We start from the raw sequence: 27,942 nt of genomic DNA, 5'->3' as shown, positions 1-27,942 counted from the left end.
CGATCAACATGATCTTCCCAGCTTAAATTTTCATCAATTTTACTATATCGATGGTTAGAATGTGATACAAGAGAGACAACTCAAATTGACATGTTCATTGATTTTTTTTTGTCTTGTATTATTTTTTCAAGTTAAATACCATTGTATATAACGTTTGTAAATTATCGATCCTTTGTTGATATATAATAAGTAAATAGACGCTGCCAATTAAGGAAGAAATCAAAACCACAAGTTGAAGAATGACAGCAACATCGTGCCCAAAAGAAGGTGTTGCATTTACTACCTGCACATGTATATCTGCAAAAAAAGTATGAATTTGAAAATATTAAAAGTATGATGTATTAATCAATCATCATCCTCCAGTTGACCCCAAGTCTGTCAGACATCAGTTTTATTCACTATTTACATTTCTGAATTTTTCTAAATGCATACATGTATTTGCATTAGGACATCAAACAAGTAAACTCCTGTTTACGCAAAAGGGTACATATATACATGTATATATATAAAGAATTCGTCTCAAAGTTAGCCTAACAATCTTCAAATTTGTGTTATGAAATTTTATTCTTCCCTCAATAGGATTCCACATATCTTTATATATATATAAGAACGGAAGGACTGACGAACGATGAACCATTTATATCACAACTAGGAGGAAAGACCGAGCGGACGAACGAACGAACCGAACCGTCTCCTCATAAATATATAGGAAGGTTGCCGACGGTCATAAAACCAGATAAAAACATGACTTAAAATAAATAATAAGCGAACACGTGCAAATCACGAAGGTATGCAAATTTGAGACGGAAATGAAAACTTATTTGTTTCATTTTTCAAGCAAACAAAAATTGAAAACATTTGCTTAATTTTGTGTTAAACCAGGGACTTTCTTTAAGTTGAACCCATCAGAAAATGAAAACAATTATGGCCAAAATAAACAATTAAACTTCACATATTTCTACCTATCTTATGTTATCTATTTTATGGAAATTGCTGGTGTAGAAAATCAGTAATATTTAATTTAAAAAAAAAAATCAATTTTTGTTGAAATGTTAGGACCGTTCTTTCAGTGGGAATCGCTATGTATGAATGTAAACATTATAATATAAACACTTTGTAGGCAAAATATTAAAAAATGTTAGATATGTTTTCTGTTTAATAAGTAATATAAACAAGTCCGTGTACGAATTCTAATTAGTAATTTAGTAAGTAGTCGTGTGTACATTAAACAAAACCAGCATGGGGCCTCCTGGAATGCTTGATTTAATTAGACCGTGACAACTAAATATATATCGTTTTTGGTATGCAAATATATCGAGGTCAAGTCCATTTTGAGTATACTGTTTCAGCTTTTAAAAAAACTATCACTAATATATTAAAACACATAATTGTTTACAGGTTTATTATTTATATAATATTCAAACTAATGTATGCAAGCTACTAGTAAATAACATAATAATCATCAAATGTTATTAAAATGTAAGACGTGGCCTTATAAATTAAAACACCCCCTTGAATGGTATAGTCCACAAATGTCAACTTGAGATGTGTGAATGAAAACATGGCGGATCCAGAAGGAGTGACGGATGAAATGGAGAAGAAGATGGAACCAGAGAATATTAATGGAGCCGCTGTGAATATAAAAGAAGAAAATAAATCAGAAGAACCTGCAGATGATTTGTACGAAGTTGAACGCATAGTTGGAACTTCTAAAGTGCATGTAAGTTTTGTTGAAAAACTCGTCCTACATTTCATTATCAGTCAAAATGCAAGCTGTTCAGACATTAATGTAATTGATCCATGCATTAAATGTTACAAATAATTACTGTAAATCCATTGCACTTATGTTTTTAAGAAAGTCAAAATAAAGATATGCTTTTAAGAAACCACTTTTAAAAATACAAACAAAGAAGACTACATTAGTGTTTTGACAGGTGCCCTAGAAAAATGGTTCATTGGGTCAGACTAGAACATTGACGTATCATAACACGATTATCAATAACGAAAGGTTATACTTGTAACTAAACTAGATTGGAACACAACGGTTGTTAATAAACATCATTATTATGTGAATTAAATTTACACATGTTGTTTTAGACTGGTCTGTAACTTTCACCTCAAAGGTCAAACTTTTTCTTTCAGAGATTGCCAATATCATGGTAACAGATTTGGTTTTATGCAAAATTTTGAGATGTTGTGTGATCGTATTTCTATAATTCTTACTCGATTTATCCTTTTTGACCTGCTGACTATTTTTATTTAATCAACGTGTCATGTGGTTTGTTTGATCTCACTTCTTCAGTGTACAAAATTCGATTATGACGTCTTACTTTTCTCTGAAATTCCTATTGTAACATCATGAGTAAAGTTGACCATGTCTGATGACGTGTGTGTCGTCTCGTAGAAAGAACACATATTTTTGTAGGTTTCACAAAACAGAAGGATTCAGATTGTTTGCATATCGTCTTGAAATCCTTATAGAGAAAGAGATTTCACCACCAAATCTCGTGCAAAAATATATTTATCCACTCAAGACAGTTAAATATTTATATTATCCACCCTTCATTAGCCTCACATTTAAAATTAGAAAACTGAACTAGTGGAAAAATATCGTATCACACTCGACTAGTGGATAAATATCGTATCACACTCGACTAGTGGATAAATATCGTATCACACTCCATGCAGTGGTAGAATCTATATTTAAACACATGCAGTCTAATGTCAGAGTCAATAAATTTGCTATTTCAGGCTTTTCAATTTGATTTGCTGTGCTGTTGACAAAAGGGAAACAATTGATCCTAATACATTCTACCATGTATTAGAATGAAGGCTGGCTGTTATAAAAATTACAATATTTTAAAGAAAAAAATCCTGAAACAATTGCAAAAAATCATCAAATTAAGTAGCTGAATACCGATTTTATTGAAAACAACCATGTATCTAGCTTTACTTAGATATCACAATCTGACAATTTCATGTTTACTTTACAAATGTCAAACCTACATGTATCTGGTATTAAAAATAAATATGGGAAAGGCTATATATATGAACAGTGAAATATCTGTATTTTGGGATATATATATGGGGAGGACAAGTTTTATGCAGGGGGTATCTGCTTATATAAAGGGATCCACAAGTAGACTACTAGCTATAGGTATTCAACGGAGTGCCAATGGTACGGGATAATTTATCAATGGGGTGCAACCACACAGAGGTGATATAACAATGAGTAGTAATTTATGTATTGTAAATGGGTATAAATATAAAAAAGAAGATGTGGTATGATTGATAGTGATCATGAGACAACTCTCCACAAGATACCAAAGTGACACAGAAATTAACAACTATAGGTCACTGTACGGCCTTCAACAATGATCAAAGCCCATACTGCATAGTCAGCTATAATAGGCCCTGAAATGACAATGTAATACAAATAAACGAGAAAACAAGTGGCCTTATTTATATAAAAAAATGAATGAAAAACAAATATGAAACACATAAACAAACGACAACCACTGAATTACAGGCTCCTGACTTGGGACAGGCAAGTACATAAATAATGTGGCGGGGTTAAACATGTTAGCGGGATCCCAACCCTCCCCCTAACCTGGGACAGTGGTGTAACAGTACAACATAAGAACGAACTATAAAAATCAGTTGAAAAAGGCTTAACTCATCAGATGAACTAAAATACAGGTGGAAGTAAAATCTTCATTTCCTGTTAAAACCATAATGTAAAAATTGTGTACTGTCAGATCTTTTTGTCTAAAATATGAATGATCCCGTTTGGTTTATAAAAGTGTCATAGCTATAGATACTAACTGCAGGGAAATTTGATCAATGGGTTATGTAGAGAAGCAACATATACTAAGTCTAATCAATTATGTATTTGGTTTGAGTTAGGGACTATACCCAAGCTGGGCAAGTCATGTACATGTGTGAGTGAACAGAGCGACCCCTATTCTCCCATTTTAACAAATTTTGTATGTGAAATCTATGTTACCTTGGGAAACCATAGAAATATTTGTGGTATATTTGAGATTCAAGTTACATGTAGGTATTTAAAAAAAATATATCTGCAAATTTAATATTGGAATACATGTACAGTCACTGTTGTAGGAGGAGTACTGTGATAAATAATATAGAAAAATATTCTTTCTAACATATTTTTATAAGTTTAATACAAATAGTGGAGCAAGGAATGAAATTTCTACACAAAATAACTATACATTCTTAAATATTCTCTTCTTGTGGGAATTTGTGTTTTCTGATTTGGTTTGATTTTTTTAATGAAAGTTAACTTTTCCATTAAAGCTGAGGTCATTCTTTTGACCATCCCAAGTAAAAACACTGTCCACTTCATATTATCAGACAATGATATTGTATTTCATTAAATGTTGATATCTGACGCCAATTATACCACAACTTGTCAGCCTAACCCTAAAAAATTTAAAGGTCTTTGTGCAGAGTGACTAAGAATAAATATACCGTTAAGGACAGGTAATGCGCCATTCATGTAAATCTCTACTGTAAACTACATATATATATATCTAGGTAAAAGTGTGTAATCCTACCAGGTGTGAAAACTATATGAGGTGGAAGGTCGCTGACCCTCCTGTGTGGGCGAAGATATTTATATCATTCCAGTACAGGGCTCATTTGGGTGGACATGGGCTCTCCAGACTCCAGTTATAAATAAATATTATAAATCATCAAAAGAAGGCAGATTGCAAATTCAATTATTGTTTACCCTTTACTAAGGTTATCCTACATACAGATGTAAGGTTACTAGGAAACTCAATAATTGAATTGGTTTCCTAATACTGATTTTACTGTAGGTTTAACCAGTTGAGTGATCATGATGAAAATGTACCAGTGTAAAAATCCAATAATTTGTCCTTTATAGGACATAGGGAAAGTCCATTTTATCTAGCTGAATGGTCAATCAGCAGATCGGTGACTGACCTCAATATTTGATGTGGATCTAATATTAGCATCATAATAAGGAAGAGTTCAATACACTTTCTGGCTTGGAATTTTGACTTTCGTCCAATATTTTCTAGTCTACATATGTACAAAAGAACATTAGAGCTAAGCACAGACTGAGAGTATACTAGACATGTACTGTACATCCAATTGACATGCATACACCTACATTTACATCATGTACATGTACAAATGTGTATACATGTATTATAATCTCTAATTAAAAACTATGTGTACTGGCATGGTGATTTTAAGAGGACAAATTACTATGACATTAATGTTATTTTTTACCCATGAGGCCTAGATATTTATATATATATATCTATCAATCTATGTGTGTGACAACTCTGTGACTGACATTCTCCATCAGATAACCTAGGGTTATACTAGACTAATACTGAAAGTTTATATATTTTGTCAAGTAGATGTAATGTAATACTTGAGTTAAGATAAAAAGTATGATTGTTATAAGCTTATACCCAGTTACAATGTACAGTAGAAAGCAAAAAAGACAATTTTAATTCTGTACGTACATTTGTAATATATAAATTGATCAATGAAACCAAAAGAGACCAGTTCACAAAAAATGCATATATATGGTTCTTGCAAATTAATACAAAATCATGTGTATTAATTTATTACTTTTTATAGCAAAAACATGCTTTGAAAATGCATACATGTAGTCATGTACATGTATAACTTTATTAAATAACCAAAAATAAATAAAGATTAGATTTTTAAAACAATTAAACTAAACATTTAAACCCAGGATAAAGGTATTGGTTTTACAGGTATGTAATGTTATGTAATAATTGACACATAATTGATGACCTGTACTTGACCTGTCAATAAATGTCACTACTAACAGAGGGACTGTTTCAGAACTTATTTTGAGCTGATTGAATTTGAATTTAAAAAATACATGTACTCACTTTCATTTTACGATTTTATTGTGAATTGAGACAAATTTTCAGGTCCCCGCTTAGATTGAAGGTAAAACACTTCATGTGCATGGCAAAGTAAAAACCAATTCCTTCCTACACTCATCATACTTGGACTTGTTTACTATTCTTCTTGAAAAAACTCTATAAACATACCTATTTTGAGTTTGTCTTGATGTAAAATAAATAAAGCTATATATATATATGTAAATAAATGTACATTTTCCCTGCAAAATAGTGAGTCTATCAACATGATAAACTGAAAAGAATGAAAAAGAAATGTGTATAGTGTATTTACTCTTTTGATTGTCTTTGAGTTCAATATTGCATCTGACTATATATTAACAGGGTGTGATTCAGTACAAAGTCCGATGGAAGGGATATGGTCCAATGGACGACACATGGGAACCCATAGAGAACCTACAGAGTTGTCTAGATGTTGTGGAAGCCTTCAACTTAAAGAAGAGAGAAATGCAGAAGAAGAGAGCAGAGGAACGACAGAAGAGAAAGGTAAGCCTCATACTTACTTAAAATTTGATATGATCTCAAATATTCCCATGTTATTTAGAGGAGAATGGCTAGGTGTCCTTTTTGGGATATAGGGGCGAAAGACAAATAGAACCATCTACTTATTTGAAATTTGGTATGATCTCAAATATTCTCACATCATTTAGATGAGAACATGTACAGCTATGTGTCTTTTTTTTTTTAAAGAAAAATAAAAGATAAACTTTATGTTAATCTTTGACAATTTTAGCTTATAAATTCACCAAATAGAATATTTTGTATTAAACAATTCAATGTTATTAAATGTTGAACAAAATAATAGAACAAATGTATGTATAAAAATGTGATTGTTTTTATGAAATTTTTTGTAGGCAATGATGGAAGGTACAGTTATTTCAGAAGATGATTCTTCACAAGATGGCCCGCTAACTGAATCACAGGGAGGTCTTAAAGATACCTTCTGGAAAGATTTAGAAGAGGGACGGGTCAATTTGTTTGACACAGACATGTATTCAAGGGTCAAAGGTGGTGGTCGTGGACCAAGACAAGAAAGCAAAACTAAAGAAACAAATGACATTTCTTTTGGAAATGAAAGAAAATCAAGTTCTAAGAGGAATAAAAGTGTTTCTAAGGAAAACTCTTTTAAAGAAAGTAATAAGAAAAAACACAGTTCTGTTAGAAATAGAAACCGTAACACTAAAAGTAAAAAGTATGCGATAAAAAAAGAACCAGAAGGAAACGACATGGAGGCTTTCAGCTGCTCCTCGTCTGATGATTACACAGATGATAAAGGAATTGATGTTCATGATGTGTGGCATAAAACTTTAAAGGTCAGTAGCTGTGGATGTTCATTATGAAATGTGATATGGTAAACTAACCATAATGATGAGAGTATATTTTCTAACACACATAATAGTTCATTTTGTGATATATGTAAACACAGAATTATTTTCCTGAATTTTTATTATTAATACTAATCATTGGATTTAATTTGCAGTTTTGGAGTCTGCTGCCATCTTTTTTGGTAAATGCCTGTAAACTATTGGTCAAGATTTTTTAATCTGGGTGAATTCTTTGACTCTTTTTTACTTACTTTAATGTAATAAACAACATATTTTTATTTTGACATCCAATATATTGATTAGGGTGCTCAAGCATAACAAAAATTAAATGATGCTTGGATAAGTTTTATATAGAAAAAATAGTTTCATTAATTTTCTCTGTCAATGCTGTTGGTTAAGTATGATTCACACTGGAATTTCTGGATAGAAAGGTATATATATATATATGGTGTTTCTTTTTTTTGTCACAAAAAAAACACAAAGAAAAAAGCAAAAGAATATAAGAATCGCTGTTCTCTGAAATGCAATATAATGATACATGTATAAGAATATATAAATATTTCATATTTCAACATAAAGCCAAGAATGTGCCAGATGGATACACACAAAAATGTAGACCAACAAAAATTGAGAAGTGCTCTTTCCCAACTTCAAAAAGTTCCTTCCCTCCACTGGCACACTCCTGTTGTATCATTGACTTACTATACATACAGTTGTTGTCAGTAATAAGTCAATGTATTAGGCAATTAATTGTTGTTGAAACATCATACATTTGATTATTATCATTAATGATTATCAGTTGTAAAAGTCTTTGAAATAGACCCCCAATACAATTGACCAATAGTATTCATAGAAATAATACAGTTTGTATGTTTATATGTTTAGCTATGTCGTAGATATCTATATTTATATTGATTAAGAAAAGTGTTCACGTATATATATGATATAATATTTATATTTTGTAGATCAACCTGATATCTGTTACAGACAATTCACAAAACAGTAAGTTTTATACGTGTTATAATTACCATTTCACGATCGTCCTTGACCTAAAAATGTTAACTTATAACTTTCAAAGACGCAATTTTTTTATATCTTTTTGATAGTCTTATTGAAACGCAAAATGAAAAACTTATATAAGAAGATAACTTAACGCTAGAAGTATGGAATATTTAATTGTTGTAAATTGTTTTACTTTATATATATATATAATTTGTAGTTTGATATTCCCCTTTAGTTTACCTTTTAAAATACTTAAATTTACATGTTATTTCTTTAAAATGTTTACATTAACATTGAATCAAGGTGTATGATAACTTTGTATTATTTTCAGAAACAGAAAGAAATAGTTCTTCATCTCATCACAGATCAGACAAACATAAAAGTGACAAGTATACTAGTGTGAAATCAAGGACTGTTCATAAAACAGAAGACAAAAATAAGAAACACACAATTACAGGTTTATCATCCAAAAGTAAGAAAGATCCAGTGGAAAATATTAAAAAAGAAATTGACAACCCAGCCAGTCCGCTTAAGTCTTATTTATCAGGGGAGAGTACCCCACCGAGAAAAATTTCTGTAGAATCGCCATGTTCCAGTTCATTAGACAGTTTCACAGATAAATTAGTTGATGAGTTCTCAGAGACATCCAGCACGAAACGTAAATATAGTTCTGATTTAAATACTCTTAGTGAAATGAGTGAACGACCATGTAAACAACAGCGAAAAGATTCTGTGGACAGTGGACTTGGTAGTTGTAAAAGTATGTGTAGTGATTCTTCAGACAAACACAAACTGTGGAGAAAACCTATAGTAGAATTATTCACAGCACCGTTAGATGATATTCTTAGTGGATCTATTTTACCATTTCTACCAGAGACTACTAAGGCACAAGAAAGAGGTAAGAACTAATATTGCCACATGATTGCATCCACTTAATTGGACAAAAAAATTGAATGGTTTAATGTCAAATTCAAATCAATGCATGTCATGCATGTACTTCGTTCAACAATCAGATAAACTAATATTATAAAAATTCTGCATGATAACTGAAACAGACATGCAAGTTAATGCAACAAAGTTACAATAAAAAGTTGTTTGATTTATTACCTATTATAGCTGTGGAGCCTGGACATGGTTCCAAAGGTTACAGAACACATTTTAAATTCACCCTGGCCTTTCTCATTGAACTTATAAAAAAGTATTACTGTATTAAACATGGGGGAATTATCTTAATTTGACACAAAACAAAAAAGAAATTTATATAATGATTTCATCTTGAATTGCAGTTTCTGTCGAAATTGCATTTTGTAGGTCTTTAAAAGATTCAATATGAGAACATTCTCTATAGAATACCGGAAAATATATAACGGCACATTACAAAAACTAGTCACATACATGTAGTTATGAATTGAATACTTTTAAAAACAAGTATATATTGTATGCATGTCTTTGTAACTTTTCAGGTGCTGATAGTTCTGATATTGAGCTTGATGATGTGGATTTAGAAACAAGTATATATTGTATGCATTTGTTTATAACTTTTCAGGTGCTGAAAGTTCTGATATTGAGCTTGATGATGTGGATTTAGAAACTAGTATTTATTGTATGCATGTCTTTTCAGGTGCTGATAGTTTTGATATTGAGCTTGATGATGTGGATTTAGACCAGTTGGACCAGGAACAGGTATGTACATGTACACTCACATGTATTTAGTAATTAAAGATATACTTTTATTAAATAAAAGTGTGAGAGGTGTAAGTTTTTTTTTTTTTTTAAGGAAAAGCAGTTAGTCAGAAATTTAAAGTAAGAAGGAACATGTAAGCCAAACCGGGACATTTTGGTCTTCCCGTTTAAATGGTTATACACTAGGTTTTTTGGGGCCCTTTATAGCTTGCTATTTGGTGTGAGCCAAGGCTCTGTGTTGAAGGCCGTACCTTGACCTTAAATGGTTTACTTATATAAATTGTTGCTTGGATGGAGAGTTGTCTCTTTGGCACTCATACCACATCTTCCTATATACATATATTGTGTTTGAAGAAAGACATTTCAAGACCGTAACATTACTAAAGGCTAGAGCCCTTTAAGATTGCTATTGAAATATGCTGGACATTTTAATAGTTTGAGCTATCACTTCATTTTAAGATAAGATAAGATAAGAAAACTTTATTTTGATTCGGCACAAGTACAAATAAGCAACACAAACTCTAAGGATCTTTTGACCGAATATAAAAACATATAAATAACATAAAAACAGTGCATTTTGACATAATTAAATTTGAATATATGTCAATAAATCTTTACAACAGTTGTGATTTTTACAAAATTATATACTTTCATGAATATAAAAAATGTACTTTAAAAGAATATGTGAAAAATCTTTATTAAAATTTTATTACCAGGATTTACATAAAATTAATGAATTGTGTCATTTTTTCATCAGTTAAATGTTAAACTTTTGTATGAAATGTATGAGAAAATTATACTGCATGGAATCGACATATATAATTTTTTCTTATCATTAATAAATCTAGTCTGTTAACATGTTTTAATGCATAAATTTTCATTTTGAAGGGGGAAAAAAATAATTTGATCATTTTGATTAACATTCTTTTGTGCACACATTATTTGCCAAATAAAGAGATGTTGAGGACATAGAATTAAGCATTATGGAAAAGCTACATCATTCATTATTGCTGATTAGAGAAGATTGAATGACTTTTATTGGTTTATTGATTTGTATGAATATAGGTCATTGGTCTAGAGAATATTGACCTAAAATCTATATTCTTATATCTTTGACCTATATCAGATAGGTATTTTCGCCTTATTGCGTCAATGATTTTGTAATCCAATAGAATACATTTTTCTGTAGAATTACCATGATATGAATTCTTTATAAAATATCAAGATGGTTCTCAATTTGTATAATTATAAATAATATCATTATCCGGACCTGTTATCATTTTCCTGTACACAAAAGGCTATTAGAATTTGAAGTCAGAAAGAATTGCACAACAAACCTTACACAATTCTGTCATGAAATATTTATCACTGAACCTTAATCACACAACATGTACAGTTAATCAATTATGAGTTTTAGAATATATACAGTATTTCACTGTCTGGCACGTGCACCGTTAAAGTCCTTATTTGTTTGTGAGGACAAGTGTAAAATTAACTAGGAAAACTTGCTTTATAAATGCTGTGTATTGCTTTCAATAAATCTTTTATTTGTGTATTTCTGTTTTATAACATAATACAACTTGTACAATGGTGATACAATAGTAACTATATCAACCTTAGACATATAGATATTAATTCTGTGGTTTTACAGAAGACAAGTTCTAGTCAGTATCAGATCTAGAGAGAATTACACACTCAGATGAGTTATATATATGTGCTGACATTATTGAACTAACGTAGAACTAGGCCTATTGTACTTTCTATATACTTCCTGTTTAAGCTTGATTTACGTTATGTTTAATTCCGCATACTGAATATATATAGAACATTTATATGTCTATAGACAATCCTTACTGATCAAATACCAATTAAATTTTCTGGTTGGCTGTTTTCTAGACTTATATAAAAGCTGATTGATTAAGTTGAGATATTCTGAGAAGGCATTCTTACTAATTGATAATTGTATACAAGGAGAAATGTACACATATGTGCATAGAAAAAATGGATTCTTACCAAATAGAGAACAATATATTGTACATTATTGGAAAATACTTCTTGGGGTCATATTCACAGCAATCAATACATACATTTACATAAGGCATACATTTTATAAATATATAAACATCAGAAAAGGATAACATGTGAAAACAAATAGAAGCATTTCAAGCAGTTTAGCCAAAAGGGGTACCATACTAATATTAAAAAAAAAAAAAGGCTGAGGCCCAAAAATAGGATATCTTATGGTCATTCCCCCCTCCCCAATTATTATATTAAAAGAATTTCATCTTCCAGATAATTGGGAAAACTTGTGAAATGCCTAGCAAGTCTACCCCATGACCATTACCCTTTAAATTATGGATGATTGACAGATGGAATAAAGAATGATGTTGAAAACCCCCTTTAAAACCCTCTTTGTAATTGTGCAATTCTGCAGTTGTATAGAAAATTGATTGAAAAGGTCTCCCGCAGACATTGATCAGCAGACTGGAGTAAAAAATCAATACTTCTTCCTTCATGATTGTACTCTTATATAACGGGGGTTTTACTACACATAGGGCAAAAATCAATCTACATAGAACAAGGCTTATTTGAAACAAAGATAAATGTGAAAGGTTTCAATAGTAGGCTGATTTTATCATGGGTAATGGGGGTCTTGGTATTTCCGTTAAATGTCATTTAGTAATAAAATTGAGTTCATCAATATCAAATCTTTACAGGTTTGACATATGTTTGAGAAAAAAATCAAAGAGTTTTTGACAAATGATTTAAGAGTCTTGAGAATTGCAGAATCAATGAATAATCTCAAGAAATTGTTTTTGAAAGCCGTATTTTGTTACCAGGTGCATAAAGTTTGAATAGTGCTTAAGTAGCCGATCGATATTGTACTGTTAACATCTAATGTTGGTCAATAATCATGTAGCAGTGGCTTATCAGATGTAATTTCTAACTTGTAATTGACGAAAACATCAGACAGGTTAATCAATATTGCCTCCAGGTCAAAAAGGTCAATGGAATGGTACAAAATGATTTGGAAAGCCCCCCTGCAGCTACATCAATATTGTAGTCTCAAAAATATGAACGTTTAATTGATCAGCTAAGAGGATTGACTTTCAAACATTAAAAAATAAATGGTAATTTGCTGTATTTTATGAAATATTTGGCATTAAGGCAAGCTTTTGATCTTTGAGATTATTTGTTTTGTTCAATAAGTATCAATTAGATATGGCAGTCTCAAGTAATAAAATGTGATATGTGGGTGCAATTGTAAATCTATGGGAAATATATATAAATTCCATGAAAAATTAGAAGATTAAATATTTATCTCAATGTTATGTACATAACCATAGTTTCTGACCAATTATTTGCAGAGAACCCAAGTTATATTTGGTATGATATACATATAAAGCATAGGAGCTTGAATTTATTAATCTTTGTCAAAATATCATTATCAAACTCTGAGGCCATCATGGGCATGTATATAGGATATGAAATTAAACTAGCTTGTGTATTTGATATTGTAAAAACTTTTCATTGATAGAAGTTCAAACTTCTCAGTGGAAGAACTTGGTGTAAAGGGGAGGGAATGTAACTGTCCTCTTTTTATGGCTGTAATTATAGAATGTAACCATCTTTATTATACTTTAAGATTAAAAATTCATGTTAGATTGCAAGATGGTTTATAATGTATATGCTTGTGAGTCAAAGTCAAACAATAAACTAACATGACTAAGGGGCTGGGGAAATCATGAAATCAATAGTTCATTGTAATATAAGCATAACAAAAAAATCACTTTTTAAATTTTGAATATATAAATTTCTTGTACTTTACCAAGAATATTTGCACAAACTGTAGGTGACATATGTTACAGTATGTTACAGGCATGCATGTTTAAAAAATCTATATTATTAAAATTCGTTTAGGTTTTTTACAGGTGTGTGAGAAGACAACAGATGGAACAGCAATATCAGATGGTTTGTACTTAATCATTAGTACAGAAATAAATCATATATATCTTTTATACAGTTGGAACCCCCCTTTATTTTTGGATGATCAATGCATTTAGATTAGGACTTATGGTTGGAACCCCAACTTTATCCTTGATTGGGGAACCCCCTTTTGAAAATAGATGGGTCTACCCCCGCTATATATCGCATTGTAACTATGTGACATTAATCAACTATTTATTTTAATGAAATTCTGATTGTATGATGTGAAGAACAAAATACATTTAAGGAATGACTGTAATATTTTTTCTGTCTATGAAGAAATAACATAAAAAATATTACAGTCATTTCTTACAATTTAATTCTAAATTCCATTTTAAACCGTAGAAAACCTTAAAAAAATGTTAATGATGTCACGGTCACATGACTAAATTATGTCTATGAGCTCATAACAGAATAACGTCAGCCAATCGAAAGACGTGTTATATCCAAAATTAAATTATTATGAATTAATTTGTTAAAACACATGCTATTTGCATGCTTTGTATTATCACCTTTCAAAGAGGTGTTAAGTATTATTACAAAGCAATAAACCAAGAGATACATATACAGTATTGGTTCCATGTTTCGTAACTTTCTGGACTTTAGATCCTCCTATCAATGCTAATTAAAAGCAATAGGAGAAGAGTTTACAAATCAAGGTGCCTGTATCTCCCCTCCCCCCCCCACCCTTAAAAAATAAAGTCAATGTTGTCCATGGGCACTGAGAAATTATTTTTATAAACATTGAAAAAGGGGGTACAAATAGAATCATAGTGAACAAAATTAAAGAGTAAAATGACAACGCACTCTTGTATAATTTTAATTGAATACAATAAAAATCAATTTGATCAATTTATAAAACAGGAAGTGACAATGCCTTTATTGACTTGAATGATCGATTAGGGTTATAAGAAAATCTTTTTTGTTGTTATGTAATGTGTTCGATAATATGGTGTAACATGCGATTGTGTAAAAAAACTCCCAGAATAACAACAGATTGTAAGAGCTGAAGTTACCAACAAATAACTGTATATCTAGGGCTGTTCCATTAAAACATACATTTCCATTCTCAATTTTATGATACCAAAAAAATGCACTTTGCAAATGGGGTAACCACCTGTACAATGTACATAGGCAATTAAGAATATTACTTTCAGTTTTACTTTAATATATACAAAAACATATTTAGCACCAACCCTTGTTAAGATTTTGAAGTGCCTTTAATGTTTTTTGTTTCAATTTTCTCAGCGCTTCAGAAATGCCATATGAATAAATTATTTTGGTAGAATAGTAATTTATACTTCCGTTTTTAAAATTTTTATTTGGATATCCAACACTGAATACATGTATATTCTATACTCTATTAATATGATTTTTAATAAAATTACTACCATTATTTTTCTATATCCCAACAAATACATGTACCATAAAGAAGGAATTGTAAATGTCTCAACCTTGTTTAAAAAAATACAAACTCTCTTGTTTTGCTCTGCAATCTGGAATTGTATTTGATTAACAACTAAACATGCTAAACTAGGTAATGCATGACCTTATAATGTATCCAATCTTTGAGGTTTATGAAATTTCATTCACTGGTTAAAAGTTGTGTTTTGTTGGTTTAAGTAGAAGAATGGGCAGATATTCTTTTCTTGGTTATAAATATGATTAAAAATGTTGCTTTTCTTGCAGATAAATTCCGCCAGGCTGTGATGGAAGGAGATTATGATTTGGTTCGACGAGCACTGGACAGTAGTAAGAAGTTTGGGGTAGAAGATGCTGACGATATGGGAATTACATTACTGATGTACTCAGCTCAAAATGGTAAAATTACTGATAGAATTATTTGAAAATTAAGCAGAAGTGAAAAACCTAACATGTTGACACAAAAATCTGAATATTTAGCTGAAATACTTCAAAATCAGTGAACACTTTTGGAATACAGAGATTTTGAAATGCACTAGTTGAGAAGAAAAGAAAAATGTAAGTGAGTTGATGGATGTAAATGATATAGTACAACCATGAAATGCTAAAACAAAACCATAATATGAAAAGAACAGTGCTTTTATTCATCAAATATGAAACATTCTGAGGTTATACACTTAATTGAAAATATTAAAATCAGTTGCCAGTATTGATTGATGCTGCATTAGTGCCGATATAATGGCTCTTTAACAACTGTAATTAAAACAGGACATTATATTAGATAAAGCTTCTTTTAAGAACAACATACCTTGAGTTTTCAAACAACTTGGGTAAATCATTTGTTTTTGGTAGCTAGATGTCTCATTTGTAATCATTTAATATTTTCATACTGAGCTGAACAAGATATTCGTTATGATATTTTTCAGGTTATGATGATATTGTAGAGTTACTTGTAAATAACAAAGCTAATGTGAATGCTCAGATGAAGAATGGTACTACGTCGTTAATGTTAGCTTGTGAACATGTAAGATTTGATATTACCTTTCATGACTGTTAGCACAAGTTTTTAGATATCTTGAAATCAAATTTGAAATAACATTCATCTTGTTTTGTGTGTGCCAATTTTTATGGATTAATAAAAATTGTATTTTCACAGGTATTTTCTTTTGTGTCTACATATGAATTTAAGGAAAATATGACTGCTATAAACAATCAAATTGTGTTTCACCTGTACCCTCACAAATTGGTATCCCACAATTCCACAGTATTTATAGTACTCACAAGTATAACATGTATAAGACATTATTTACTGTTTTTAATTCCCAATTCTTGTTGAAGTAGAAAGATTGATTAGTTTGAGATAGGCCAAATCAAACATTTTATATTACTCCTATGACATTAATAGATAAGCATCTATAACATTAAGATGGGCCTTACAATAGAATCCATCTGTATAGTAAATAGAAAATCATTAATAGCCATTCTTTTAACTCACTATAGTGTACACATTTATTGAACTTGTTAACAAATATTAACAGCAAATAGAAAGAAAAATGCCAAACAATGAACTAAATCTGTGAAATTATTGAAGAATAAAACTACCCCCACATTTAGATCTGAAACCATGTTCTTCAATTATAAATGAAATCCCATACCCAATTCATTATTAACATTTGGACAGAAATTTAATGAAATTAATTGATATTCATATTTTTTAGTTCGTGTGGGTTAATATCAGATTTTTGATAAATTTCCTTTTTTGAGAGTAGAATGGGATCTGATACATTGCATAATATCTACAATTACTAAATTAATCAATATTTGCATAGTAATTAGAGAACAGTTACAATCTCACAGAATCCTACTGTTTTATTGTTTTTATACAAATTAATTTCTAAGCATAAAATCCTGAATATTATTACATCTTACAATACTTGCTGTTGTCATCAGACATAGATGATAAATAACTACCGTATGATAAGGTATAGCCAATGCCATTCAGCTTTTTGGGAATGTTGGGCAAAATTTTATATATCCGAGGGTTAAGAAGGATGGGGTGTTATTTACACTCAAAACAGATTGCCGGATTTTTTGCTGCATAAGAAATAAAACTTGTTATACAAAGATTGACAAATCTATTTGTATTTACAGGCCCACATTTGTACAGTTGCACTGATGGTTGAATTAGGAGCTAACATAAACCTTGTGCAGAACACAGGAGAAACTGCTCTCATGAAGGTAACATTTATAGGCCCATAAAACTTTCGAGTCAATTTTTTGTACTCGTACTCCAAAATCAACCAATCAAAATACTGGATTTCATGTTTCAAGCATGATCTTTGTGCTTCAAGCACTGAGCAAAGTTTTATGACTTCAACCCTAGATCAGTGTTTGTTATGATGTGTAATCCTTTGAGATGTACATGTGTCCAAAGAGAAGGGAAATGATACAAAAGGCATCTCTCCTAAAATGTTTGACACAAATTTGAATTTGATATGTTCAGAAATATACCTTTGTGCTAACTTTTCAAGATATTTTAGTTCGATATAGCCCCTTTGAGGTAAAATCATGAAGTCTTAAGTTTCAATACTTCAAGATTAGAAAAAAGAAGAAAAAAGATATTTTCACTCTGAATTTTGTAAAGTGTTCCCAAGTTTTATGTTTTTTCAAGACAGTTTCCAAAATCATGATTAGCAATATCACAAAAACAACACCCTAAACTACAATGTGTTATTATCTTCCTGCTGCTGTTGGTTTCTCCTAAGAAAGACAACTAGAAGTGAACATTTATAACATGTTTACTTCTGAAAAATGCTTGTACTTTTGGAAATAATCTATCATCTATCGAAACTTGTGTAATTCTTCAATGTTTTTACTTCCATGAAAGACTTATTGATAGGGTTTTATTAACTGATAAAACAAAGAGGAATCATGTTAGAATATAACAATCTCTTGTTTTACAGGCTGTGAGGAGAGGACATAAACAGATTGTCAGATTTTTATTAGAAAATGGTGCTAACTTCTCTGAGCAGAACAGCTCGGGATATACTGCTTTATCTTATGCCAAAATGATGAGGTTAACTGAAATTGAAGACATAATAGTGGATCATATTAACAGGTAGGATTTTACTTGAAGAAAGGATTTTAATTGATCTCATATAGATAAAAGAGGTATTGAACTTCCTTGTGTATTTAGCTGAATTGTCTCTGAATAACTTCTGACGTCAAGCTATAATCACTTTTTAACTTTGTTGTCTCGAGTTTTAAATTGTGATGCAATATTTTTGGAGTGTTGTGTAGTTTTGGGTAATGCCAGACAACTTTGCTTACAAGTTTAAATACAACTATAGAGTATTATATAATGCAGTTTCTTAGATGAATAATTGATAGAATTAATTATACTATATGTTAAAACTTGTTACAAGCATATAATGTGATGGGTTTATAACCGGTTTTTTGTATGCACAAACCTCTTAATATTCTTTCCCTGTATAGACCATATGTCAGAAAACTAAAACACAATAAAACAAGAATGTGTCCATAGTACATGGATGCTCGACTCCAACTATCATTTTTTATTTTCAGCGGACCATTAAATTGGCATTAAAATTAGAAAGATCATATGATAGGGAACATGCGTACTAAGTTTCAAGTTGATTGGACTTCAACTTCATCATAAACTACCTTGACCAAAAACTTTAATCTGAAGCGGGACAGACGGACGAACAAACGAATGGATGAACCGACAGACGAAAAAAATGGAAGCATAGACCAAAAAACATTATGCCCCTCAACTATTTTAGGTGGGGCATTAAAAAATCTGCACAGTGCATCTACCAACATGATGGTTGCTTATATAAACAAGGAAAGAAAAAAGTGTCCCTAAATACAAAACTAGAGGCTCTAAAGAGCCTGTGTCGCTCACCTTGGTCTATGTGCATATTAAACAAAGGACACAAATGGATTCATGACAAAATTGTATTTTGGTGATGGTGATGTGTTTGAAGTTTTTACTTTACTGAACATTCTTGCTTCTTACAATTATATCTATAATGAACTTTGCCCATTAGTAACAGAGAAAAATATTTGGTAAAAATTTACATAAATTTACCAAATTAATGAAAATTGTTAAAAATTGACTATCAAGGGCAATAACTCCTTAAGGGGTCAATTGACCATTTAGGTCATGTGGACTTATTTGTAGATCTTACTTTGATGAACATTATCGCTGTTTACAGTTTATCGCTATCTATAATAGTATTCAAGATAATAATCAAAAACAGCAAAATTTCTTTAAAAATTACCAATTGGAAGGCAGCAACCCAACAACCGGTTGTCCAATTTATTTGAATATTTCAGGGCAGATATATATTGACTTGATTAACGATTTAACTCCTTGTCAGATTTCCTCAAAATGATTTGGTTTCAGAGTTATAAGCAAAAAACTACATTTTACCCCTGTTCTATTTTTAGCCGTGGTGGCCATCTTGGTTGGATGGCCAGGTCATCGGACACATTTTTCAAACAAGGTACCTCAAAGATGATTGTGGCCAAGTTTGAATTAATTTGGCCCAGTAGTTTCAGAGGAGAAGATTTTTGTAAAAGATAACTAAGATTTACGAAAAATGGTTAAAAATTGACTATAAAGGGCAATAACTCCTAAAGGGGTCAACTGACCATTTCGGTTATGTTGACTTATTTGTAAATCTTACTTTGATGAACATTATTGCTGTTTACAGTTTATCTCTATCTATAATAATATTCAAGATAATAACCAAAAACAGCAAAATTTCCTCAAAATTACCAATTCAGGGGCAGCAACCCAACAACAGGTTGACCGATTCATCTGAAAATTTCAAGGCAGATAGATCTTGACCTGATAAACATTTTTACCCCACATCAGATTTCCTCTAAATGCTTTGGTTTTTGAGTTATAAGCCAAAAACTGCATTTTACCCCTATGTTCTATTTTTAGCCGTGGCAGCCATCTTGGTTGGTTGACCGGGTCATCGGACACATTTTTCCAACAAGGTACCTCAAAGATGATTGTGGCCAACTTTGGATTAGTTTGGCCCATTAGTTTCAGAGGAGAATATTTTTGTAAAAGATTACTTAGATTTATGAAAAATGGTTAAAAATTGACTATAAAGGGCAATAACTCCTTAAGGGGTCAACTGACCATTTCGGTCATGCTGACTTATTTGTAAATCTAACTTTGCTGAACATTATTGCTGTTTACAGTTTATCTCTATCTATAATAATATTCAAGATAATCCCCAAAAACGGCAAAATTTCCTCAAAATTACCAATTCAGGGGCAGCAACCCAACAACAGGTTGACCGATTCATCTGAAAATTTCAGGGCAGATAGATCTTGACCTGATAAACATTTTTACCCCACATCAGATTTCCTCTAAAAGCTTTGGTTTTTGAGTTATAAGCCAAAAACTGCATTTTACCCTTATGTTCTATTTTTAGCCGTGGTGGCCATCTTGGTTGGTTGACCGGGTCACGCCACACATTTTCTAAACTAGATACCCCAATGATGATTGTGGCCAAGTTTGGTTCAATTTGGCCCAGTAGTTTCAGAGGAGAAGATTTTTGTAAAAGTTAACGACGACGGACGACAGACGACGGACGACGACGGACGCCGGACGCAAAGTGATGGGAAAAGCTCACTTGGCCCTTCGGGCCAGGTGAGCTAAAAATGATGTTTTATATTTTCAGTATTCCATATTATCTGTATTCAGAAATAAGTCCAAAAAAGTAGACATAATAAAAAAGATTATTGTTTCCAAATTTTAGATTACCTTTTTATATTGTATGTGTTTATGTTTTGCAGGCTAACAGCAGAATTTGACAAGCAAGTACAAGTTACCCTCAACAACACAGCCAAAATAACTAGTGCTTTATTCCCCCTTCAGTGCTTCCCTCTATCTGATGGAGAAAAGTTTGTTGTTAACTTTAAACATGAACTACAGACCAATACTCCAGGTAAGATAAATTGCTTCATTTTCCTGAGTATGTAAAATGCAAGTTAAATTATAGAAAGCATTGTTTTTTTTGGTAGAAGTTTTGGTTTCATAAAATTTTATTTCTCAAAATGGAAGATGGAAGAAAAGATTTAGGATAAGGTTACTTGTTATTTGTTGCTCATGCCAGGATTACATTATATATTTTGTAGGAGTTGGTTACTTGTTATTTGTTGCTCATGCCAGGAGTAGGTTACTTGTTATTTGTTGCTCATGCCAGGAGTAGGTTACTTGTTATTTGTTGCTCATGCCAGGATTACATTATATTTTGTAGGAGTTGGTTACTTGTTATTTGTTGCTCATGCCAGGATTACTGCTCAGGATATTAAATGTCGACTCTATGGACCATGTGCTGTAAAGACTGTTACGTTAAATGGAGTCCCACAACCTCCTCTTACTGAGGTAAGTCTACTGAAAAATATTTTAATTTAGCCATTTTGAAAAATACAGTCAAACCTGCGAAAAAGACCACATAAGACCATAAACTTTAGGTCCCGCTGAAATGCATTTCATTTAGATTGAACTCGTATTTAAAGAGCACCTGTCTCATGAGACCACATTTTTTGCTCTCCCTCAAGTGGTCTCGTTATACAGGTTTCACTATATTGTGGATGTTGCTGTATATGGCAAACTGTGAGTAACTAAGTGCCTATGTATGTGAACGGCAAATAAATCTCAGAGGTACATAATAAAGTTTAGAATGAGTAGGATTTCTTATACTTTAGGCTGCTCGAAGTTGGAAAAGATGGAAATCTTACCTTAGGGTATTTGATTTATGAAAAAGAAGTGCATGGTGCTAATAACATTAAAAAAAATTGTAAATATATTTGTAACTGTAAGGTATTTCTTTCATGACTTTTCTACACCAATGTGAAATCTTGGAAAACTGATTGCTTCAATATTTACGCATAAGGAAGGCTATAACATTTTCACTATTTTATTAGAATACAAATATTTTAGGAATTAGAAAAATGATTTGTATTTTGGTTAGCTCTTTGATATATTTCTAAATGGTTCATTGTCACGAACTAGTTACTCAGAGGAGAAGCAAGAAGACACATAATTATGTATTTAGGGTATTTTAGGTAAAAATGTGTTATCAGTAGGGTTTTAATTGATTGGGTAATATTATTTTACCATACATTGTAGGAAGCTAACTTTGTATTATCATGCTGCCCACTGCAGAGTGGAAATAATCAGATAATTATAGAAACAGTACCATGTCCAACTTCTAAGGTAAGTAACTAGAATTTATTGCTACTGTGTGAACTTGGGGTAAATGGATATGTTATATAGAAAAAAAAATTGATTGGGAATATCCATCCCTGACAAAAAATAAATGATAGGGAATATCCATCCCTGTCACAAAATAAATGGTAAGGAATATCCATCCCTGACACAAAATCAGTACATGCACATCGAAAAACACAAAAGTTATTGTTGTAATTTATCTGTTAAGTGAGGCCTTTGACATGGAGCAAAAAAAAACTATCACCTCACTACATGTTCAAGACAGCCCCTAACACTGATTACCCTTGACTGTCCATCTGTCCTTCCTTTTGTCCTACTCTTAGTTTGTATCATGCAAATGTTATGAAGCTTAAACTCAATGCTAGGAACCATTCACTCTTATAGAGTTATGCCCCATTTTAACTTTGTAAATTGCACAGTTTGAATGGGGGCATTCATGGGCTCAGACACATTATGCTTTTATCTGAAATAACTTTTTATCTGGTCAACCTTTTGCTGTTATACTGGTCTATGAGATGAAAATGGGAGGGTTGAACTTTAATGACAAGAAAAGTTTTATTTGAAACATTTTAACCTGATAGATCCTTTTATGAAAAGTGCTTATATTTGGATTTAATCTTAAAAAAATTAGGTGCAGATTGCAGAACTATGGTAGTCATTCACAATTTTTCTTGGCTAAGTGTAATTAGAGCCAGCCACAGGAACTTAGACCTTTTTTCTTTTTTTAAAGTAAAATCCTCAAGTTGACCTTGATCTTTCTTTCTTGCTTTTTTGTGTCATTTGGTTGCTGTCACTTTGACATATATTACATATTAAACACTGTTTGCAAAATAGTTAAAATGTTTTTGTTTTCTGTCATTTCAGGCCAAACTTGTGATAAGTGCTTACAAAGCTCAGCTATTGGAAATGTAATAAAATTCAAGGTCACAAAAGACATAAAGTTTGAAGTTATGATCTCATTTCTATGATCTCATACCAGATGATATACCAGGAGTAAACCACATCAGCTTAACAAAGAAGACAGGAAACCAGTTCCTTATTTGTAAAATATTCAATAAGGCTGCTGTGTATTTCTGTGTCAAACCACAAAATGAATAATTTTGGTATTACATCTAAAAAATTGAAAACATTGTTATTCTTTCAATGTATATGTTGTGTAATTGAAATTTGATTGAATTTTTTATCTGAAAATTAGTTAAATATAGTAACAGGTCATAATGCTAATAAGAAGTTAGAATGTCTGGGTTTTTGTTGTGGGATTATATGTATAAAAAACAGCTTATAAGAAGTTTGAAGATTAAACAAGAATGGCTGGGTATTTGTTGTGGGATTATATGTATAAATTACAATCAATGTAAATATGGGTAATGTATCATTGTATGTTTAATGCATACTTTGACATTTTTTTCGTGCTAAATATCATGTTGAAAGTGAACGTGTTTGTTAATAAAAAGTTAAATATAATATAAAGATGTAAAGTAGGATGTAAATACAGTGTAATTCACTATAAATGTATAAAGAAAACTAGAATGATAAGACACTGCCATTAAATGGTTACTATCCATAGGGATTCAAATTGTGCTATTTCTTAGACTAGCTTATTCTTGCCTCTGTAAAAAAACTCCCAGAAAATGTGGTTAATATGTTCTTTCTTTGTAATATAGCTGTATAAAATTTGGAATGACTGTAAACAGGCGTGAATCGTATCTCAAAATGAAAGGTTCTTTGAATCTGCTGATTAATTGAGATGTTAATTTACGGAGATATTATGGGAAGAATAATCAGAAGATCTATGTACAAGTTTTTCTGTCACTTGTTGATAACTAAAAAGGATAGTTAGGAGAAGAAAGATTGCATTAACATATCAAGAAAGTAAAATCTATTATTATAATGCTTTATAATCATGACCATTATATGTAAATACTGCTCATTTTGGTATTGTAAAATATTATGTCTCACGGTTCATTAGACATGGTATTAATAATTATATAATATTGTTTATACAAAAGGCAGCTCAAAAGAAAGCCATCAACATAATTAATAATTCCATTTGTAGTTTACACAGATAGATACCATATAGTTAGGAAATTGTAGTGGATGTTAAATTGTTGAAAAGAAAATAGAAAAATTTCTTTGGTATTTCTGTTAAATTTTATATGCAGTGAATTCCTCATTCGTAATGTACTGTTTTCTGTAGTCACTTATATTACCAATTTATCATTTTTGTTTACCCAAGGTCAATACATACACATAAAGGTCAAAATATTTAGTCCATTAACATATTTCATATTAGACATATTGAAATGGTTTTCTTGCAAATTCAGTTAAATTTTGTAAGCTGGAAACCATTGAAATTTGGGCATTCCATTGAACTGCTGTTGGTACTATCAATTTTGCACATTCAAAATTTTAACACATTATCAGCAAACAGTTAAGTATGACCTTTTCTTTTTTTATTTATGCTGAGTTTGTCTGATATGACAGTTTGTTAATAGTATATATATTGTACATAAAATAAACCAGTGTTATAGATATAAAATATATGGGCTATACTTAATTGTGGAGTTGTTGATTAAAGAATCCCGGTAAATGATGTTATTCAGGGTAACACAGGCATTATAGATTTCAAATGTACATATTTTGGCTTTGTATGTTGTGTGTATACAATGTTAACATTATGTAAGCAAAAATACTGTTGGATTTGACTGTATAATGTTCACATTTGCTTACTGTAAATGGTGATAAATGCAGAATAGGTCATGATTCAAATGTAAAATATTTTAGGTAATTGTTGCTGTTGTCCTCATAAGAAAAAAATCAAAGCCGTTTTTTTCTCTGTAAGGTCAAGGTTGTTGATTTAATGGTTTGCAATATTTTTTGTTTTACCTGAACTCATTAATCATGGTGCTTTATATTATTGCTCTCAATTTACTTTTTGTTTATGATTTGAAATTTTATTACTTGTTACTTTAATATCAATGTCGTAAATTTAAAGGAAATGGACTTAATTTGAGTTAAAAAAAATTAGTTTATAACACATGATAGTGATCCATGTATTGAATTTTTTGAAGCTCATAGAAAAAAAAATAGAAAGAACATTGAATCTAGAAATTTTATGAAAGAATTCAATTTTTCCCAAATTATGAAGAAACGTTTTATAAGTTTAAAAAAAATTTTCATCTTCCATTGAGAATGTTGAAGTCCATTTGCCTTCTACCTGTTATAAATGTGATATAGGTTATATATAGATAACCATTTAGTACAATCTAGTCAGTCGTAGATGTATGTCTTTATTTCTCATTTTGTTATGTGACAAGTTACAGTTTAAGAGGTTAGAGAACTGTGCCTAATTTCAGAAGTTAGAGAATTATCAGTTATTTCATTCTTTGTACACGAAGTTTGAGAAAAATTGTTGCTTCAATTGCCAGTAATTATAATTTCCCGAAAGACAAATGAAGAAAGATATATCAGTGGTCTGTGCAGAATAGGACTGGATCATTGATTTTTTTGTGGGGAATGCAATTGGTGCAAAAGTTAGACTTATCTCCCCCATTAACTTTAATGGATTCTCCCTAATGAAGGCTTGCTCATTGTTGTGCTGTTGCATGCTTGTAATATCAGCTTTTCATATAGACAGTTAAGATTCATAACTAATGAACCATTATTCATTATTTTTGTTACGTTGTATTATTTTTATGTTAACATTAGAATAAAAAATGTTTATTTTTTCACTTTAGTTAAAGTTTGATTTCTCAGGGTTATACATGTCTTACAAGCTTCAACTCCATTAAATGATCTTCACCATGCATTATCATATTTATGTGATTCTAGGGTGGTATTTATATTTCTATTATACTTAGAGGTCACATCATGTTGATTTTTTTTAATCTTTTACCTAGAGAGAAAGGTCACAGAAAACTGAATATTGTAACAAAATTTATCCTCATTGATTATTTTTTTGGCAAAAAGTGGGTTGCGCTTCTAACTTTTGAGTTTTATCACAGTAAGTTTATTGCTTAACATAAGTTTATGGATGATAGGATGAAAAGCAAACAAATTAACATATTTTTCTTCCATTAATTTTTTATTGGTAGATTTCTTTTTTTTTTTTTTTAAAGTTGCTTTAAATACTGAGGGTTATTGTGCAAGAAAAGCACTCTTACAATTTTTGGATTGACTTTAAATTTATACAGTTTGGGATATTGCTGATTTAAAAAGTAATAATATGTTATGACAATTGTAAAGTTGCAATGTACATACATTTTATCATCTTTTTTTAAAACTATTTTATTTTCATATTTTGTATTCAATTTTGCTTATTTGAATTCACTTGAATGTGCAATTTATGTTATCAACATTGGTTCTATGAATAGATTAGGTATTCAATTAATTCAAAATCAGGATAATTCAAATTGTCAAAAAAAACCAAAAGAAACAATAGTAATTTGTCATTGTCATGTCATTTTTATCAGAAAATCCGAAATTTGATATTTAGATTAAGCCGTGTATGTGTTATAAAGTTGTGCATTACAATATAGATGAGGTCAGTAATAATTTTGTTTATAAAATATGTGCATATATACAATTAGAAATTTTATTATTTATTAGAATCATATATTGAAATTCCTCAGCTCTTTTAAAAGTTTTTATAAGTTTATAATTATTTAACAAAGTAAATGGTAGTTATTGAATTCTAAGGTTTACATACAAATAACTTTATAATTAAAAGATGCTTCTAGAAACAATTAAGAGAGTCTATATGGTACATGTTTTTTATTTCAATTTTTCTGAATATTTTTTATGAGAGTTTGTGTTCAGATTGATACTTCTTTGTAATTCCCATATCACTGTTGTTTGTTACAACCCTCCTTATTATTCTAATCTGTTGCTAAAGTAACTATTTCAAATCAGAAGTTTGTGCAAACATTTGAGATTTATATTTTACTTCTGGGGCATTAATAAATTTATAATTAAGTAGGTGTAAATATTAAGAAAATCTTGACTTTTTCAAGTTTTCAAGTTTATAAAGAAAGTGTACATCATGTATTTCCTATAAATAGAATAATTATTTTGTTTGTTAGTTATGAGGTAAACGTACACAGAAAACAGAAATGGAACTTTTGTTTACAGAATTTGGAAAGTTTGAGAAATATGTGTCATGTTTAAAAAAATTACAAGAGGCATGATAGAGTTGTTGCCTTTATTATAGGTATAAAAACCAATGTTTAAATTTTGTTACTTTATTAAGATTATTTATACAGTAATAAAACTAGATGTTATAACTAAA

General features: G+C 30.6%; 1 protein-coding gene across 1 annotated transcript; it reads left to right on the top strand.

Annotated features, from left to right (window-relative positions):
• Window positions 1-1,518: 1,518 nt before the first annotated feature.
• LOC139490578 (M-phase phosphoprotein 8-like) lies at window positions 1,519-27,942 on the top strand. Its single transcript, XM_071277431.1, has 15 exons — window positions 1,519-1,720; window positions 6,279-6,440; window positions 6,809-7,267; window positions 8,245-8,281; window positions 8,613-9,179; window positions 9,903-9,964; window positions 13,897-13,936; window positions 15,641-15,772; window positions 16,300-16,397; window positions 17,525-17,611; window positions 18,337-18,491; window positions 21,215-21,366; window positions 21,679-21,806; window positions 22,554-22,640; window positions 23,520-27,942. The coding sequence occupies exons 1-15, from the start codon at window positions 1,562-1,564 to the stop codon at window positions 23,565-23,567; spliced, it is 2,373 nt and encodes a 790-aa protein (XP_071133532.1). The 5' UTR covers window positions 1,519-1,561; the 3' UTR covers window positions 23,568-27,942.

Source organism: Mytilus edulis, chromosome 10 (genome assembly GCF_963676685.1).
Source record: "Mytilus edulis chromosome 10, xbMytEdul2.2, whole genome shotgun sequence".
In the NCBI taxonomy this organism is placed as follows: Eukaryota; Metazoa; Mollusca; class Bivalvia; order Mytilida; family Mytilidae; genus Mytilus; species Mytilus edulis.
This window is presented reverse-complemented; position numbering and strand designations above follow the sequence as displayed.